The 20,411-nt window shown below is 39.8% G+C and overlaps 2 protein-coding genes across 8 annotated transcripts in view; one reads left to right on the top strand and one right to left on the bottom strand.

Moving 5' to 3' along the window:
- The window catches only part of RTN4IP1 (reticulon 4 interacting protein 1), a 150,368-nt gene that overhangs the window by 93,821 nt on the left and 36,136 nt on the right, over positions 1-20,411 (bottom strand). For 4 of the 6 annotated variants that reach the window (XR_011422124.1, XR_011422123.1, XM_070223626.1 and 1 more), the window contains exons 1-3: positions 6,967-7,596; positions 1,716-1,867; positions 867-935 (exon numbers count right to left, since the gene is read on the bottom strand). Coding sequence is in view for 4 of the 6 variants with exons in the window: in XM_070223626.1 (XP_070079727.1) it covers positions 867-935; positions 1,716-1,867; positions 6,967-7,240 (495 nt within the window). In the remaining 2 variants the exon portion in view is untranslated. Of the gene's footprint in view, positions 1-866; positions 936-1,715; positions 1,868-6,966; positions 7,630-20,411 lie in introns of those variants that run through there. The other 2 variants (XM_005596853.4, XM_023650872.2) reach the window with 2 other exon arrangements.
- The window catches only part of QRSL1 (glutaminyl-tRNA amidotransferase subunit QRSL1), a 29,395-nt gene continuing 16,720 nt past the window's right edge, over positions 7,737-20,411 (top strand). The window contains exons 1-4 of one of the 2 annotated variants that reach the window (XM_023650871.2): positions 7,737-7,878; positions 15,155-15,274; positions 15,592-15,690; positions 17,030-17,126. In XM_023650871.2, coding sequence (XP_023506639.1) covers positions 15,681-15,690; positions 17,030-17,126 — 107 coding nt within the window. In that variant the 5' untranslated portion in view covers positions 7,737-7,878; positions 15,155-15,274; positions 15,592-15,680. Of the gene's footprint in view, positions 7,879-15,114; positions 15,275-15,591; positions 15,691-17,029; positions 17,127-20,411 lie in introns of both variants that reach the window. The other variant, XM_001503943.5, reaches the window with a different exon arrangement.

Genomic DNA, 20,411 nt, shown 5'->3' on the forward strand with positions numbered 1-20,411 from the left:
TGATTTGCAAACCTTTGAACACAATTAAGTACATTTTCCTTCATAGGAATCCAACTATTTTCTGAGAGAAGTCTTGAACATTCTGCCAGGTTCAGTGTTTACTGCATACCCTACTCCAAGATGATCCCTAAGGAGTATTCTCCAAATGAGTCACCCTGCCTCGCAGAGGTTCAGGAATGCTTTATGGGCTACATTGTCAGATACAGCTGCTTATGCTTCATAAAAAGACCACATGCGACATCCCCATTAGTCCTGACTATACCCAGAAATAAATCCAAATAAACCTTGAGCCCTCATAAACACATTCTAATTTGTTTTTGAGATCAGCTGTTTCCTTTATTCCCATTTACTGGAAGGTAATCTTTCCAGGCTTTTTCTAATCTCAGTAATACCCTATTTTCCCTTCCTGCCCTCCCTTCTATAGCCAATTTCCTCAATGTTAACCCCTTCCTCTCTATTCAAATTGTCAAGCCTCCTGACTGCATTTGATTAGACTCCTGTTTTTAAAGTTATTTGAAGCAGCTTGATACTTCATGCTTCTGTTTATGATTAATCGGTATGCTCCATTTGGTATATTTGGTTTCAACTACTTATACTGGGTAAAACCAAGAAACACATCAGGGCTTCCAGAACTCACTCCAAGTCCTGGCTCCACAAGACAAAGAGAACTGCTCTGGCGGGCAGTGTCATTAAATGACATCAAACACTTTGTAAATCTTTCAAAAATTCCTACTCTCTATCAAAACTACCATAAAACTACCATAAAACATGAACCCCATCTGAAAAATAACCAATTATTTAAGAGATCTTGGACAGTCTTTGCTTATACTTTCCAAGGGCATTTCAGCACAGAATTGGCAAGTTACCTCATTCCCACTGACTACAACAAACTCCGAGAGCGTGCCTTGTTTCCAGGGAGGAACCGCAGCCCAGACCTGAAACACACACACACACAATTTCATTAGAAACAGATCTTTTTTAACCAAAGCCAAGCATGAGGGTGTTCCCCAGTACATACCTCACTCTGTGAAAAAAGCACCAGTCGTCAATACGCCAAGCAAAAGAGTTATTTACACATGATATAAATGTATCGCTTAGTATGATTCTGGATTTATCAAGTCAAACCACACTAGAAGCAGATGCCAGTAAATCCTGCTGTATTTAGTGACTACCTAGAGTATCAGAAAGAGGACAGCCACTTGGGGCTTGAATCCCGGCTCCACCACTCAAGAGCTGTGGGACCTCTTTATAGCCTGGCTTCCTCATCTGTAAACTGGGCCTAACTGCACTTACTTCATGGGGATTAAACGAGTTATTTCATGGAAAGCAACTACAACAGTGTTAGCTATTATTATAAGCTCACTTTAATTTCTTGGCATAAAAGTTCAAAGTGACAAGTGACAGCTGATTACACCAAACTTTAGCTATTTTAAAACCATCTAACCCATAAAGAAGAAATTGTCGTTTAAAGACTCTTTCAAGAAAAAATAAAAAAGTACCAATCATACACATTTTAAAGTCTTGCAATTCTTAAGCACTAGACTTAGAAAGCTCCAGTACAGTCATGCTATTTTGACAGAACCAAGAAAACGAAGGTCCTAGCCAAAGCTCAGTATATTTGCTGAAAATAAGAAAAAGGTCAATGACATGGAATATACTTCCAAAAGAATGAAATTTGCATATTTAGAAAGGAATAGAGGCATTCTCTGACTCACCTCATCTCCAGGCTTGAAGTACCTCACATCAAGTCCACATTCCATCACCACACCAGAGACATCCCGACCCAGAGTCAGGGGAAACTCTTCTCCTTTGGTTCTAATATGTAAAGGATCACGTTTCATATTTAAAGCTGTAGCTCCATAACCACCTATAAAATACAATTTATGGGTTGGTTCCTCCAAAAGAATGGGATAACTTAAAAATCTACTATAGGGTTATAGGTCAGGTACCATTCTAGATCCTCAGAACATAGATTATAAAGTAATCGACCTTAGAATTTTTTACCACGACACAGGAAAGCATAAAAACAATGAGTGCTGTTTCTTTCAAAGAAAATTACTTGGAAAGTTATAATCACTTGTTAAACTAAAGCTACTATTGTTCAAAATGTTTTTGAAATTCCCATTTTGAAACTGTCTCCAGAACTTTCAGTATTTTGTTTTATACAGTTTTACTTTGTTCTTTGAAGATGGTTTCTTTATTAATTTATTAATTCATGAACTTTTTATACAATGAAGTTGTTTGGTGCCAAGTCTGGTGAAGAAGATAAATGCTAAAGCTGTTTGAAGTTAATAAATAAATAAGGCACAGATATGGTGTCTGACGTTGACACTGGTCTATGAGTAATGGTCCCCACCTCCCAAAAAATGTTTCTAGAACATCTTTGGATCAAGTGCATAGATTCCCGAGTGGAAGAGAACCACCTGGCTGCATCTGTTCTGATATGTATAATAAAGCAGTTAACTTGATTTAACCTATCTTTTTATTTTTAAGAATATTTACATAAATATCAGCTAAGTAGAGCTGAAAATACTCTTCTGATCATAGTATTTTCGTTCAAATAAATTGGCTACTCTATCTACCACAATCCAAAATAGTTTATTCCACAGCTTTAACACATAAAATGGCTTTTCTAATGCACAAAAGTATCTGTTATAGTCTCTTCTGCTTGACATCTTTCTGGGAGAACATTTCTGCTATTCAAGATAAGTACCCTTCAAGATAAGCTTACCTTCCCAGGTCATGTACCACAATCTATGCTTCGGAATCACTAAACCACTCTGTAAGTCTCCTCTTTCCCCCACCCACTCTCAGGGACAGTACAACATTAGATCTTAAGGATGAGGAGAAACCAGCAGAGGAGCCTGAGAAGGCTTGGCCAGTGAAGAGGTGTCTAGAGAGTCAAGGGAAGGGGTTGTTTAAAAAAATCAAATGCTGTTGACAGGGAAGACAGTTCTTCAAATAAGATCAAAAGCTGACAACAGCCTTTCAAAACAAAAACCAACCCAAAACAAAAGACTGGACCCAACAACACAGAGGTCTTTGGTGACCTTGACAGGAGCACTCACTGTGGCATAGGGTGACAGGATGGGAAGTGAGAACATCCAACTCTTTCAAATAGTTCCGCTATACAGGGGAAGAGAGAAATGGCACAGTGGCTGGAGGGGAGCAACAGAGATGGAGAGAGGATCTTTTAGTGTATTTTTCCTCTCTTTAAGATGGGAGAAATAAGGGCAAGTTCGTATGCTAATGGGAATGCTTCAGTAGAAAGCAGAAGACTGAAGATGCAGAAGAGAACTGCTGAAACAATGCTCCTGAGGAGGCTCAAGGGGATGGAATCTAGAATTCAGGTGGAGGGCTGGCCTTAGATGGGAGCAATGACAGCTAATCCACACAGCAGGAGGGAAGATGGAGGATACAGGGAGAGATGCTGACAGGTGGGTAGCTTGAAGCAGTTGTTTTTCTAATAAAAAATCAAGACACAGGGGAGAAAGTGTTTGAGACTGAGATAGTTCCAGAAAATCTAAGCTGATGACCATCATGCCAACATTACCCAGTTACCATCTGGCTGGTTAGAGTACACTCCATCAGGGAAAAACACAACTTCACATGTAACACTCATAAAAGTCACATGTTTTACTTTTCCTGTCTTACATTCCTCTTCTACCACTAAAACACAATGAAATAATCATTCACTGAAATTCCTATGTGGTTTGAGCAGAAGAAGTGGGCATTAAGCCATGCCAAACTTTAGCTGCTGTTTCAGAGCTGCAAAAAGACCAGAGGCCTCTCTGAGGTACAGAGCCTGCAGGGTAAAGGCTGTTTAAACAGTTTTCTTGGTCACCTGGATATGCTAATACATCAACTGAGCAGCCCTGGCTCACTGGTACTGGCTAAACTAGCCCCAGATCCAGAATGCAGCTCGTAGTTAGTAAATGAGAACCCACTGGGTGACACAAATGAATGGGAGCCCTTAGGAGCTTCATCCCATTGTTAGAGGTGGCCAGTGTGACTGGCTCAGAGAGTTGGAATGATTTGGAAAATCCTAAATCTATCATCAGTTTCAAAGACTTTAAGCCTATCTCAACAAACCAAGTTTTGTTGGTATGATGCTGGTGGCTGTATTTTTTTTCCTACCTTAAAGTTATTCATTTCTTTAGCCATTTATATTTATGATTTTATGTCCAATAATTGTGGCCATCTCCAGAAAAACAGCCTGCCTTCATCTCTCAAAATGAAGTAGACATGTCCTTGCTTTCTTGTCAAGGGAAATAACTGCTTCCTACAGTTTACAATCTTCTACTCATTATTTTATTTCCCCAAGCTACCATTTCAGCTATCTTCCGCAACAACAATCACACTTTCTCAAAAAAGAATCCATGAGCAGGAAATAAAGAGGATAATTTGCCAATAATATTACCCAGTCAAGTCATAAAAAACTATGATGTCTCAAGAATACTGTATAAAAGTAAAATGTATTATAGTATTATATTATTAAATAGCAGCTGAGAAAGCCCAGATCCAGCCATTCAACTGAAATTAAAATGTACACAATACAAACTGTGCATGTGCATTCAAAGAAATGAAAAGTTGACAGATCTAAATGAAGACAAAATGTAAAAATTACTCATGGATAAGATACTGCTAATTTTAGTTTGCAACCTTAAGTTAGAATGAAAATATAAAATGACATAAAAATGACTGAATGACAGCTTCCAGTATAAATGGAATAAAGTAAAACAACATGCCCAACTAGCAGTAGCAATTATTACTTCAAAGCAAACAAAAAGAATACAAATGTGGATTTTGTGAGGCAATCATAGTAAAGTCATTTCGATCCATTAATAGAGCTCTCTAGCTACAGACACTTTAAGAGTCAAAGTCGTTCCCCAAAACCTCGTCCCTGAAAGGAAACATGTAATAGTGATTCTTCACGTTGTCTAGATTGGCATTGTCCAACAGAAATAGAACGCAAGCCACATATGTAATTTAAAATTTTATACTGGCCACTAAAAACGTAAAAAGAAACGAGTAAAATTGATGTTAATATTTTACTTAATATACCCAAAATATTAGCAAGTCAATATGTAATCGATATAAAATTACTAGACATCTTACATTCTTTTTTTCTTACTAAGTCTTTGAAATCCAGGGTGTGTTTTACACTAACTGCACATCTCAATTCAGATTAGCTACATTTCAATCGCTCAGTAGCCACATGTGGCTAGTGGCTACTACACTGGGCAGCACAGGTCTGGATATATTCACTCAGGTAGAAATAGCAGCATTAAAAATTGGAGATAAAAAACCTAAAGACAGTGAAACTAGACTTTATTTCCCTAATCCAGCAGTTCTCCAAGTTTTTACATCCCCACGATCTTTTTGAGGAGTCTAAGAGGTCCCTTCTTTTCCAACTTCCTATGTGAGGCTGGCTTTTCTTCACTTACTTCAAATAACATATTGCAACAGATTGAATACAGAAATACACATGAAAATCCACCTGTCTTATTAAACCAGAATGCAACAGTGTAAAACAGTGCTACTCTTCTCACTGATTTTTTTGGCTTACTTTGGGAAACACAGTTATTTTTCACTCTAAGTAAGCACTGTGAAGGTAGATCCTATGCTCTGTCAACTACTACCTGTCTCAGTGCTTTGCACATGCAGCTGTCTCTCAGTTATTATTTTCATGTCATTTTATATTTTTATCCTGATTCAATTTTGTAATGTTAACACAGTTTACTGTGTCTTGAAATAAATTAATATACTAAAACTTCTATTCTAATAAGGTAAATATTGATAGCTATAACTCACATAAACAAAAGCCCAATAACTATTGAGTATAAAGACATCTTAAGACTGAAACATTTGAGAACTGCTCTCTTAATCTAGCACGCGACTCCTGCAAAAAAAAAGAGGAAGAAACGAAGTCAAAATCTCAACACTTTCATATTTCTCTACAAATTCCACAAAATGATGCATTCTTTCATGAATCTTGATTTTGTAATTGGATATGTATACGAACAAAGCAATTTAACTCATCACGCATAGTTCACATAGGATAATTATCATTGAGGTTATCTGATAAGTAGAGCTGTAGGTTTACACACAAGGTCTTCAAAACACAGACCCATGGTTAAATTAAACCGCATCTGGCGGCTTTAGTTAGAAGACTTGGTTAATTGACCAATCATCCCAAAAGATGTTTTTTGATGTTTTCAGAAGACATGGATGAGTTCCCATAAGCAATACTTTTGTCATTCTTTTCCAAAGTTAAAGTAATTCACAAGTAGTAATCAATCTTCTCAGCACTATAATAATTGCATAGTATATAATATTTAAGGAATACAGTGCTCTCCAAGCTTTGTCAATATCCCAAGCAGAAATTGAGATGACAACATTGTTCCTATTCAGGCTGGTGCCTAACAAGAAAGTGTATTTCAACTGCCCAGGGCAGAATGCAACCGCAGAAATGAGGAAAGTACTGTCCACATCCTGGCATCCTGACCCGCTGCTTTGTCCACTGTACCAATAAAGAAAGCTGTGAGTAGCAGGAGAGCAAAGAATTATTATAAAAACGCAAATTGTGAACTGACATGAAAACATAACCATACCTCTAAAACCTGTGATGGACCTCAGAATACCACAAAGTTCCCAGGAGAGTATACCAGAAAGTTAGCTGTGGACAAAACTCTCAAGTCCCAATTTACATTTTAAGGAAGGATGGAAGCAATTCAAACATATTTTGTAAAAGATTAAAGTTTATGGACATTGCAATTTCAAAAAACTTGGAAATAACATCTGCTGAGACACTATCAAAAACCTAAACAACTCCTTTATGTTAACCAAAGAACTGTAGTCAAATAACAACTGATCTTTTAAAACTGATCCCTGATGAAATTCTCTGAGGAACTAAAAAAAACAAAGAAAAAGAGAGGTAATGAGGAATGTCTTTTGAAAACTTACTTCTCATATTAACATCTATAGGATTCACACTCGCAGCGTGAACTTTGATGATGACTTCATTTGGATAGTGTATGATGGGTATCATCATGTTCTGAGTAAACCGAAGCACTTCATTATTCCCATATTTATCTATCACCCAAGCCGGCATGACAGTGCTCCTTGAAGAGGTAGTACTAATCTTTCTAGCTGAAGACTTTTGTACAACTTGGCTTCTCCAGAAGCAAACCGCAGTACAGGCATGTCTCCGAAGTATACACGTCTTCAGAAATTCCATTGCAAACAGTGGTTGAACGGCGTGCCCTAATTAAAATGCACTTAGTTTGGATCAAACTCTCATCCCCGAATTTGGCCAAATTCTGCCAAATACACTGGCCGATTTCAAAGTTGAAAATTCAAAAATGACGTTAGCTCAATGGAGCGAATGAATGAATAATATGGAACTATTCTATTCGCATCTGCAATGCTCCAATTAACTTTCCAGTCAGTATTTTGTCCATTCTCCTCCTCCCTTCCAACCCACCCTCCAACAAAAACAAACTCCCTAGAACCCTGCCCTCTCCCGGGAGCCCTCGGTGGGACAAGCCGACTCCGCTCGCGATCCGGACGCCACAGAGGACCAGACGCTCCCAGCTTCCCGCCGCGACCCTAGCTCGGAATCTCCTTGTCACCCACTCTCCTTCCCCGCGGGACCCGCTTTGCGGCGCCAACCAATCGCGTGCAAAGATCATTTCCTCCTAAATGCAATTCGACCAATCGAAGTGCTCGGTGCTGAAAGGTTTCGTGACGATCAAAGATGGCTGCGCCCATGTAGTACCGGCAGCGGCTGTTGACCTTTATTTTTGCTCCGTGTCACCTGGCCCCTGTGGTGGCAGGCTGAGCACAAGGACCATGCTTGGCCGGACCCTCCGAGAAGTGAGTGGAATTGGCTGCTGAGGGCCCAGGGAGGTCGGAAAGATTCGCGAAGTCTGTGGGCGCGGAGTTCCCGGGCCTAACCGGGCATCTTGGGCAGCCTCGCCGGCTCCTTCCCCGGAACTGGGTGGGGATTCGGCCCTGTGGGCCCTTAGGCTGTATTCTCCATACCCGTGCTGGAGTTAGGACCTCAGCAGGGGAGACTTCTGCGCCGCGGAGCTGTGGGGTGGAAGTGTAGACTGGCTTCTCTCCATGAGACGTTTGCTGAGGCTTGGGTCAGGCGCAGGATGGTGTCTCGGGGTGGGCTCTGCCGGTCCACTTCAGTCTGTTGTGCCCCCAACACTCATCTGATGCAGTTCTCGCTAAGGGGCCCCCCAAATCTGTACTTTGCAAAACCCAAAGGAGTAATTCTTGGCTTTTTTTCCGCCCGTGATATATTCATTCTCTTCTCCAACCACCACTAGAAACCAATGCTTCCCTTAACCGTGTCTCTATTTCCTCGACATCGTTTTTGAACTCTAGGCTATATTTGTGAATGCCTCCTGGACATCTCTTCCAAATGTCCCATAAGCAGCTCAGACTCAATTTGACCGAAGTTGACTTTATCATTGTAACAGGACCACCTCTTACCTCTCAACCTCCATCTTAAAAGACAAACAGAAATCTTAATTTCTGCATTCCTAATATTCTCTTTTTAATGCCACAACTGTTATCCCCGTTGCCCTTAGATTCTTCCACATCTGTCACATCCAATAAATCACTAAGCCCTGTTAATTCTATTTTGTAATTATGTCTGGAATCTGTTCTCTCACTTTATCCCTGCTGTTGGGGCTTTAAGTCAGGTCTCCTCGCTTTCTGGCCTCATCTCACAACCTTTAGAACTGTCTGCAGGCCCACTGTTGTAAGAATCACCTCCGACCATTGTTAAAATTACAGCTGTATCCCACTCGGGCAGAGCTGTGTGTTAAGGCCCAGAGTATATGGTTTTACCAGGGCTCCAGGTGATTCTGCTAAGTAAGATTGAGGCCCTACCGTGCCTTCCATCTTCCTTTTGTATCTTCACCTGGAAAGTCTTTTTTTCTCCCCCAGCTGGCGGCTTTTTAGAAAGCTATACATTATAATGAGACCTTTAAATCCACAGACTTTGAATAATAAATAGTTCTTCCCCCAAATATATTATTGCTTTACCATCTTAAATTGCACCTGGCGTATACTGTCAGTGAAGAATCCAATTTGTTCTTAACAAAAAGAAAAGACACCCAAAACTTGTTTTAAAATGAAGTAGGACCTGTAAAAATACAGTATTTTCTTTTTCTGCCCTTTCCCCCCTTCAGGGCTACCTTTTTCGGGGCACCCTTTCCTGATGTTGAGTGAGCCATTGTGAGAAACAACTCTTACCTCAAGGGGGTAAAAATATTTCAGCAAGCAGACCCAAAGGCACACAGGAGGTCACCTTGGCATGATTACTTTCACTTAACCACTCTTTTAACAAATATTTATTGATGCCTACTGTGTGCAAAACATTATTTGATGGTTGTTTTCGCAGCCCAAAATATATCTTATGTCCACTCTGCATTTTTTTTACATCGTTCTACTAATGCCCCAAATTCTACCAATTAGAAATTAATTAACTTAGTACACATTCTATTTTAAATAAGTAAAGATGCCTAGGAGGGTTGAATGATTTATTCATCCATTGCTGTAAATTATAATAGTTCAAATTTCTCTCCTTCATCATACCTTAGTTGAGATAATCAATTGAAGAAAGGGAAAATTTGCTGGGGAGGAAATTAGGGGGAGGGGCTGGAAACTGGGGAGTTTTGAGGCAATTTTGGGGACCTAAGAGGAGGCTTAGGGCCACTGAGGAGCCCTGGGAGGAAGCACTAAAAGGAGATAAATTACCAAATAGGAGGTAAAACTCCTATTTGTAAATTTTACCCACAGATATTCAGGAAGGAAGAGGAGTCTGACTTTTACCTTCCTTTGTTGTGACACAATCTCAGTGTTTCTAGGAGCCAGGCTAATATTAACCCTAATTACCCAGGCTAATATTAACCCTAAATTTAATTATATATCCAATAGTCTTCTTGGGGGTCTAGCCTAAGAACACTTAATTATAGTTCTATGGGAAAATAGATTCCAAGTTTTAAATAACTCAGTTATTCATTCATTCAGCTAACATTTGTTGAGTACCTCTGTGTTCCAGACACGGGCTTAGCATTGAAGACAGACAGAATCTCCTGCTCTCATGAAACCTACATTTTTGTGGGAAAGCAAACATTAAATAAGTTTTTTCTTTTTAAGTAAATAATATAATTTCAAATAGTATAAGTGCTGTGAAGAAAGATTAAGCAGGTTGTAGTGTGAGAATTAGTTGGGGGAGCTGCACGTTTTAGTTAGAGTGGTCAGGGAAGGTTTCCTTGACTGAGTAGGTGATATTTTTTTTTTTTTTCAAAGATTGACCCTGAGCTAACATCTGTTGCCAGTCTTTTCTTGTTTTTTCCTTCTCCTCAAAGCCCCCCAGTACATAGTTGCAGATCCTTCTAGTTCTGCTGTGTGGGACACTGACTCAGCATGGCTTGATGATGAGTGGGTGATGTTTAATAGAGACCTGAAGGATATGAAGGGCGAGTCCTGGGAAGATCTGAAAGAAGAGTGTTCCAGGCAGAGGGAACAGCAAATGCAAAGACTGAAGCAAGAGTAAGCTTGCCATGTTCAAGGGATAGCGAGAAGGCCAGCATGCCTGGAGAGAAGTGAATGAGGAGGAGAGTAGTGGAGGTGAGGTTAGAGAGAAGCAGGAGGCAGATCATGGAGAACCTTTGAGGCCATGGTAAGGAGAGCAGATTTTATTCTAAGTGTAATGGGGAAGCCTCTGGAAAGTTGTGAGTCTGTAGACATGATCTGATTTAAAATTTAAAAAGCTCCTTCACGCTACTCTTAATGGTAATGGTCCATAGGAAAGCAAGTGAGGAAGCAGGAAGACCAGTTAGAAGGCTGTTGCATTGGCAAGAGATGATGGGAACATAATAGATGAATAGATGGCAGGAATAGAGGTAATGTGAAGTGGGTATTGCTTTTTAAGTTGGGGCTTGCTGATGGATTGGATACGGAGTTTGAGGGAAAGAGAAAAATCAAGGAAGATGCTTGTGTTCTGGGCCTGGGCAGTTGGGGAAATGAAAACATTTATCAAGATGGGAAAGACTAATGGGAGCATGTTTGTGAGGAGAAAGTTATCAAGATTTCTGTTCTGGGCATGTTAATTTTGAGATGCCTCCTAGATACCCAAATGAAGATGTCAGTTAAGCAGGTGGCTATAGAAATGTGGAGATCAAAAAAGAGGCTAGGGATGAGGATGTAAATTGGCAAGATTATAGAAGATAATTAAAGCTATACGGCCAGATGAGATCACCTGGGAAGTTGAATGTAAAAATAGAAGAAGGCCTAAAACTTTTCAACATTTAGAGGTCAGCAAGAGGAAGCAGAGCCAGCAAAAGAGACTTGAAGGAGGGGCCGGCCTGGTGGCACGGCAGTTCAGTGTGCACACTCTGCTTCGGCACCTAGGGGTTTGCTGGTTCAGATCCCGGGTGCAGACATGGCACCACTTGGCAAGCCACGCTGTAGCAGGTCCCACATATAAAGTAGAGGAAGATGGGCACGAATGTTAGCTCAGGGCCAGTCTTCCTCAGCAAAAAGAGGAGGATTGGCAGCAGATGTTAGCTCAGGGCTAATCTTCCTCAAAAAAAAAAAAATGAGAGAGAGAGAGAGACTGGAAGGAATGGCCAGTAAGGCAAGAGGAAAACCAGGAGGGCTTAGTTTCCTGAAATATTCAAAGGGAGAGTGAGCTCTTAAGTTGAATGGTGCTGGACTGCCCAGTGTCTACTGGGTTTAGGAACATGGAGGTTGCTGGTGATCTTGACGTACTATTTCTTGGAACAATGGAGACAAATGCGTAAATGTTAAATGAGTGTGTTAGAGAGAGTACCAGTCAACTGGACACTCAGCCCTCAAGGGCTCTGCCGTACCTTCAGCATTTATTTATCAAGACAATTTTCTTTTTGAAAGGCAGTTCCTTTGCTAAGTGAACCCTTGCTGCTATCTGTACAGTCAGTAAAATGTTTTGCACTTTGTTAGAGAGGAGTCAGTGCTGTCACACCTTGCGTAGAGGAGCAGGTTACAGTGGTCCAGAGCAAGGGGCCTGGAAACCAGATCAGGCCTTGGTTGAATCACAGTTCTACTTTCTAGCTATGTGATTTCAAGCAGGAACTTCAGTAATTTACCTATAAAATGGAAATAATAATAATAATGTCAGCCCCTTAGTGTGGATGTAAAGATTAAATGAAATATAAAGTAGGATAATGGCTAGAACTAAGTGCTATTATTAACACTAATTTTGTTACAGGGACAAAATTATTAGATGATACGTATTTACAGTTTTCTCTTTCTCTGGTTTCTAAGAAGAGTGGTCCTTGAGGAAGATTTCTTAATTTTTCTAAGACGGCATATTACTTGTCTATTGCTGCCTAACAAATTAGTGTGAACTTTTTGGCTTAAAATAACACAATCATAAAAAAAAAAAAAAAAAGCCACCGTTATCTCACAGTTTTGTGGGTCAGGAGTCCGGGACTGGAGTAGCTGCGTTCTCTGCTCAGTCTCAAAAGGCTGAAACCGAGGTGTCAGCCAGGGCTGCGGTCTGAAGCCTCAAAGTCCTCTTTCCACCTCATTGTTTGTTGGCCATTTCCTGCAGTTGTAGGACTGAGGTCCTGGGTTCCTTGATGACCATGTGGGTAGTAGAGTAAATGAGCTCAGGGACAGATGTGGGATACCTAGAAGTGAGGTTTGGGAGATGTACAGATATTGGTAATGATGTCGTGTGGCCCGTGACCATGTGACTTGGGAACTGGGGTGAGGTGAGGTCGAGCACTGAGAGGCCAGGTGTCAGTGTACATGACTTGAAGTTTGAGGTCAACAAGAATAGCAACAGGAGCCGCCGTAAGGAAGAGTACAGTGAGCTAGCTGCTGAAATCTTCAGTGAACGCAGAGGAGTACCAGGGAGACTGTAAATTAACACTTCGGGGGAGGCATGTAATATCCACGAAGGCGTGTGCTCCAGATGAGCTGGGTCTTTTGAGAGAAGAGGGAAGAGACAGGCATTGAGGAACAAGGAGGACGCCTGCCGCCAGAGCCAACCAGCCATCCCTTAAGAAAGCTGCAGGAGCAGCAGCGGTCTCAGGAAAAACCTAGTTTCCGTTAGAGAAAAGAAGTGCCAGGGAGAGAGAATTTGTTTTTTTGGCAAAAACTTTTATAGTTGATTTCATCTTGCATTCAGATGTGACATCTTTAGTTTTGTCCCGGGGGAGCTGTACTATTTATATTTCATACTCCTTATGCTGAGTCCATTCTAGGTAATTAGCATCTTTGTTTTCATTTCTCTTCTCCAATTCCCTTACTGATTTTCTCGAATCTGGAGTTCCTAAAAATGTTCCTTACGAAGATCAGCACCATTTAAAATGCGTACTCCTAGACAATCTCATTTCTTGCCCTTGTAACCATGACATTAATTCCTTCCCTTTTATTCTCATACCAGTTGGCAAGTCAGAAAGCAGCTTGAGGATAGTCGGCGTTAGGGGACTAGGGGAGAGGAGAGAAAGTGTCAGACGTCATTTTCCTCATTATTACAGCTTTGTCATGAGATAGGCCTGCCTGTGTACCTCTCTGTCTCTCTCGCTTTGGTTTTTTACTAGGTCTGACTCCTCCACCCAGCCTATGACTTTCTTCTTACTTCCCGCTCTATATTTACAGTATTAGAATACACTGCTATCTTTTTTTCTCTCCAGCTCTTTTCTTCTAAAGAATTTGCATCTTATACAAACCGTTCAACAGAAATATCTCTTGTTACTAGGTTACCTCCTTTAAGTCAAGCCCAGCTGTCCTCCTCATCCCTGAATCACTCCCCCAGCCTCCCCATGGCAATCCTTTTCTCCTCTTGTCCAGGAGCAGTTAGGGGTCCTCAATGGCCTAGTCCCACTTCTTTTCTTATTTAAAACCCTCAGCCCTAAGAATACCACTGCTTTGATGATTTATTCAACAGCTTAGAGCAGATCGTTTGTAGATTTTCCCCTCAAATGCAAACTCCTGTTGTTTGATGGATATAGGGCACGTGAAAATACAGTCAGCTTAGAGGAGAAGCTGGGCTGCGGTCCGCTAGTGCGGAGAGAAATGGTGAAGAAGCATGTGTTAAGAAGTTACGTCTGCCCTCTACTATTTGTGCGACTTTGGACAAATCACAAACCTCTCTGAGCTTCGGTTTCTTCATCTGTAAAATGAGGTTAATAATACCTAACTTATGTGGGTGTTTTAAGAGCTAAATGAAGTAATAAAACGTAAAGCAACGGTGCCTGGCTCTTGGTAGATAATAAATATTCCTTCTTCCGCTATCTCGCTTGTCACTGAGTTCCCATCTTGTCCAACTCTCTTTTCATATAATCTCCAAGGTCTTTGTATCATCTTTGACTTCTTGTTATTCATTCCTTTTCTCTGACTGGTAAGTTTTTATTATTATTACTTCCTACAGGGAGTATTCAACAGTCATTACTTCACCCCAGGCTGCACTGACGGCAGGATTCAGGTTCTGGTCTGGTAGGGCAGTTTATTTAACACTTTCTTTACTAGCCTTCCTAATGCACCAAAGACAGGATTTCAAAAAAGTTTGTTTCTTTGTTTTTAGTTTGCTTTTGAACCCATGTTTTATAAGCATTTCTCTCAATTGGTAGTGGCTCTTGCTTGAATTCTCCAATAGCTACAAAGACTTTATTTCGAGCCGTAAAGTCCTGTAATGCTTTGCCTAGTTCATGTCTCCTGTTTCCCTTCTGGGCTGCCTGTGTTGTAGCTAAGCTACGCTCTGCACACAGTCCGCCCTAACCCATGCTTCACCCAGGCTGGGCCTCTACTTCTAGACAGGATGGCTTACCTAAACCACGGCTCTTGTTTGTTCAAGCCTGACTTAGAAACAGAAAATTACTCGGCTAGGGCGATGAATGGCGTGTCCTCCAACCCATCCTCAAACTGATCAGTGTGTTGGCCTCCTTCACTATCCAAGTGTAGAGTTGATAGGTTCTCTTGGTTCTGAATCCAGGCTTCACTTCAAAATTTTACCCTTTACCACCCTACCTGCCCGCCTCAGTATCATAGTTGAAGCTTCTGCAGACTCAGTAAAGGGTTTTTGAATTGTATATGCTATAGGTTTCTGCAGCACTGAAACAAGGCCACATTACTCCAACAGAGCTGTGTCAGAAATGTCTCTCCATTATCAAGAAGACCAAGTTTCTAAATGCTTACATTACTGTATCTGAAGAGGTGGCCTTAAAGCAGGCTGAAGAATCAGAGAAAAGATATAAGAAAGGTAAATTACTTTGAATTATACTTAATTGTTACATTTCTAGAGAAAGAGCTTAATTGGATGTAGCAGTCTCCATTGGGCAAGTGAAGCTTTTAACGTAAAACATACCCTTATTTAAAGAACTTGCCACAAGGCATGATAAAAACGAGGCTAATGGAGATGTGATGTTTGTAATGTCCAGCTGTAATCATTTTTAACATAAGTTTGACTTCTGAGAAAGTCTCTTTACCAAAAACTAGTAGTTATTAGAATAACTATATTAGTGTGTCTTTATATTTTGAACTATATATATCTCCTGTTCTTTTGGCCTTTCAACCCAGGTCACTCACTTGGGGATTTGGATGGAATCCCCATTGCAGTAAAAGACAACTTCAGCACGTCCGGCATTGAGACAACATGTGCGTCAAACATGCTGAGAGGTAAAGGTGAACTGATCTGAGTGCTAATAGTTTTATAAAAATAGGTAATTTTTAGTTTAAATTAAAGATAAGATCCTAAAGCACCAAGATAGTCTCAGACTAATTCTATTTGCAAAGGACATACTCAGGATGGAATTTTACCTTTTTATTGTTTACTCTTCCAGAATGTGAAATTATTCTTTAGAGACAGGGCAGCTTAATGGGTGAATCCTATTTGGAAAGTTTTAGCAATCCTATTTAGGAAGACTCAATAACTGGTCACCACAAACATGCTAGGTGACCTCTGCTCCCACTCACTAATAACATGGGAATAAGGACGAAGCGACTGTCATCACCCCTCTCGTGAGGAGGGTGTGAGGATTCGTTAGGATCTACTGTTCAGTTATTTTTTATTTCCTGACTCCTCCATCTCTTATATCACTATACTTATCTGAGTGTAGTGATGCTTATTTTATTCTTTACAGTTTTGTAGGTCATAAGGAATCGTGTTTATCAAGATTTTTGGATCCTAGGAGGAAAAAGAAATGGGGGGAGAAAGTTATTCAGAATACTACACACTAAAAGTAATATTCCGGAGGCCGGCCCCGTGGCCGAGTGGTTAAGTTCGCACGCTCTGCTTCAGCTTCCCAGGGTTTCGCTGGTTCGGATCCTGGGTGCGGACATGGCACCGCTCATCAGGCCACATTGAGGCAGCGTCCCACATGCCACAACTAGAAGGACCCACAGCTAAAATATACAACTATGTACTTGGGGATTTGGGGAGAAAAAGCAGGAAAAAAAAAAAAAAGATTGGCAACGGTTGTTAGCTCAGGTGCCAGTCTTAAAAAAAAAACAGTAACACTCCATGAGGAATATGCCCCAGGTTCCTCTGATATGTGGACTGTTGTTAACTGTGGAATATACACTAGATAGAGGAAATTTTAATTGAGACTAAAGATCTACTTCTGACTGGAAATAGATAAAAATTACTGTATGACACAGCATCATCTGAGAATAAAAAGTCAAGTACAATGAATAAAATAATGATTTAAGATTAGTTTCAAATGAATTGGGTCCATCTCTGACGCTCATTCAATATTTTGTAGTACTAACTGTTAAAGTCTATGTTTTTAAAAAGATTATAAAAGTAGTGACTATATAGACTACCTTTGGAAAACATAGCAGTTAGCAGTAGAGAAAACTAACTTTCAGAAGAAAGTACAATCACTGCTCAAGTTAGGAATAATTAACACATGTCAACATGAATTGCTTAATTGCAGTTGAAAATCTTCTTCCTTGCATATGATTTACATGTTCACTGTTTTCTCCCCCATAATAAAAATAACTGAATTTTTTTCAGGGTACGTACCACCTTATAATGCTACCGTGGTTCAGAAGTTGTTGGATCAAGGAGCTCTACTAATGGGAAAAACAAATTTAGATGAATTTGCTATGGGGTAAGTAAAATTGAAGTGTTCTTCTCTTGTATTTCTTCTGTGTCTTTAATTTCATTAAATGTAGCTGCCTAAAAGTAGTGAGGTGATTTCTTGAGAACTCTAATGCCAGTTTTTCAGTCCCTCTGTGAGACTGTGTTCTGTCATCTAGTAATCGTATCTCATTTTGGTTTTAATCTGCATTTCCCTAATGACTAATGATGTTGAACGTCATGTTTTTATTGTGCCACCCATGTATCTTCTTTCGTGACGTATCTATTCAAATCTTTGGCCCTTTTTTTTGTGAGGAACATTGGCCCTGAGCTAACATCTGTGCCAGTCTTCCTCTATTTTGTATGTGGGACGCCGCCACAGCGTGGCTTAACAAGTGGTGTTAAGTCCATGCCTGGGATCCGAACTTGCAAACCCTGGGCCACTGAAGCAGCGCACGCAGACTTAACCACTGCACCACCGGGCTGGCCCCTTGCCCATTTTTTTATTGGGTTGTAAGAGTTCTTTTGTATGTTCTAGATTCAAGTCCATTATCAGATACGTGATTTGCAAATATTTTCTCCAAGTCTCTGGGTTGTCTTTTAATTCTCTGAACATGCCTTTCAAAGAGTGAAAGTTCTTAATTTTGATGGAGTCCAATTCATCAGTTTTTTTCCTTTTTTTTAAAGATTTTATTTTTCCTTCTCCCCAAAGCCCCCAGTACATAGTTATATATATTTTTAGTTGTAGGTCCGTCTGGTTCTGCTATGTGGGACGCTGCCTCAGCATGGCTTGATGAGCGGTGCCATATCCACGTCCAGGATCCAAACCTGTGAAACTCTGGGCCGCTGAAGCAGAGCACATGAACTTAACTACTTGGCTACAGGGCCCACTCCCATTTTTTTTCTTTATGATTCATGCTTTTTATATATTCTCTAAGAAATCTTTACATAACCCAAAGTCACAAAGATTTTTCTCCTAGGAGTTTTATAGTTTTAGTTCTTACAGGTAGACTTGTGATCCATTTGAGTTAATTTTTTGTATATAGTGTTAATAAAGCCAAGGTTCTTTTTTATTTTGCCCCCTGAAGATGATTAGCCCTGAGCTAACATCTATGCCAGGCTTCCTCTATTTTATATGTGGGTCACTGCCACAGCATGGCTGATGAATGGTGTAGGTCTGCACCCGGCATCCGAACCAACGAACCCAGCCACTGAAGCGGAGTGTGCTGAAGTTAACCACTAGGCCACAGGGCCAGCCTTGCCAAGGTTCATCTTCGTGCATATGTGTGTCCAATAATTCTGGCATTGTTTGTGAAAAAAGATTATCCTTTCCTCATTACATTACCTTGGCCCTTTTGTTAAAAAATCAATTGGACGCAAATGTGTAGGTCTATTTCTGGATTCTGTTCTGTCCTGTGTATCTCTGTTTCATCCAATGTCACACCATCTTGATTATCGTAGCTTTATAGTAAGCCTTGAAATTAGGTAGTAAGAGTCCCTCACTTTTGTTCTTCTTTTTCAAAATTATTTTACATATGCCAGGTTCTTTGCATTTCCATGTAAGTTTTAGAATTGGCTTGCTGATCTCTATAAAGAAGCTTGATAGGATTTTGATTGTGATTTTATTGAATTTATAGATCAAGTTGAGGAGAATTAACATCTTAACATGTCATCTGATTCATGAACACTTTATATCTCTCCATTTACTTAGGATTTTGTTTAATTTTTCTCAGCAATATCTTTATGATTTTCTGCATGTAAACCTTGCACGTAATTTTTTTGATTTATCCCCAAGTATTTTATGTTTTGTTTTTTTTTTTTTTTTTTTGAGGAAGGTTAGCCCTGAGCTAACATCTGCCGCCAATCCTCCTTTTTTTGCTGAGGAAGACTGGCCCTGAGCCAGCATCCATGCCCATCTTCCTCTACTTTATATGTAGGATGCCTACCACAGCATGGCTTGCCACTTGGTGCCATGTCTGCACCCAGGATCCGAACTGGCAAACCCCAGGCTGCTGAAGCAGAATGTGTGCACTTAACTGCTGTGCCACCGTCTGGCCCCTATGTTTTTTTAATGCTATAGAAAATGGCATTTTTTAAATTTCTAATTGTTTATTGTTAGTATATAGAAATATAATTGAATTTTCTATATTGACCTTGTATCTTATGACCTTACTAAGCTCACTTATTAGTTCTAGTTGATCTTTGTAGATTCTTTGGTATATTTTATGTAGATGATCATGTAGTCTGCAAATAGAGAGTTTTCTTTCTTCTTCTTTTCTTTTTCTTGCCTTATTGTACCAGTTAGGACCTTCAGTACCATATTGAACAGAAGTGCTAAGAGCGGATATCCTTGCCTTGTTCCTGATCTTGGGGGAAAGCATTCAGTCTTTTACCAAAAGAACTTTTTATTTCCCCTTTTATAAAATTTGTCACATTTGTAATATTTGCTTGGTCTGTGTTCTCTGTTTCATAGAAGCCAAGTCCTTGACTTTCTTATTTACAGTGGTATCTCTTGGCACTCAGTAAATATATATTGAATGAATTAATCCATGGGAGTCAACTCAAACGTAAATTATTAGGAGACATCACCTTGATCAGCTGATCAAAATGAACATCACTAATCAGGGTTAAGTGGCCATTATGTACCTGCAATGTGATTCCCTGAGAAGGGCACACCGTCACCTGGGTAGTATTCCAGCCACGAGTATACAACCTGAAGCTAATAACAAAGAAACAAAAGAAAAATCTGAAATGAGAAACATTCTATTAAAATGTCAATCTCATAAAAAACAAAGAAAGGCTATGAAAATGTTCCAGATCCAAAGAGGCTAAAGAAAATGAAAGCTAAAACTTATAGAAGAAAACATAGGAAAAAATCTTTGTGACCTTGAGTTAGGTGAAGATTTCTTAGATAGGACACATAGGTGCAATCCATAAAACAAAAAATTAATGGATTGGACTTCATTAAAATTAAGAACTTATATACTTTGACATACACTATTAAAAATGAAAAGCCACAGACTAGGAGAAAAGATTTATAAAACATATATCTGAAAAAGAACTAGTATCCAGTATGTATAGACCCTTTCCCAACTCAATAAGAAAGCAACCCAATTTTGTAAAAAATGTAAGCAGACATTTCATCAAATAAGGTATATAGTTGGCAAATAAGCACATGAAATAAAATGCTTAACATGACTAGTCATTAGAGAAATGCAAATTAAAACCACAATGAAATACATACACCTGTTAGAATGGCTTAAAAAATGACAATATCAAGTGCTGACAAGGATGCAGAGCAATTGGATTTCTCATA

This window comes from Equus caballus, chromosome 10 (genome assembly GCF_041296265.1).
Source record: "Equus caballus isolate H_3958 breed thoroughbred chromosome 10, TB-T2T, whole genome shotgun sequence".
Classification (NCBI taxonomy): domain Eukaryota; kingdom Metazoa; phylum Chordata; class Mammalia; order Perissodactyla; family Equidae; genus Equus; species Equus caballus.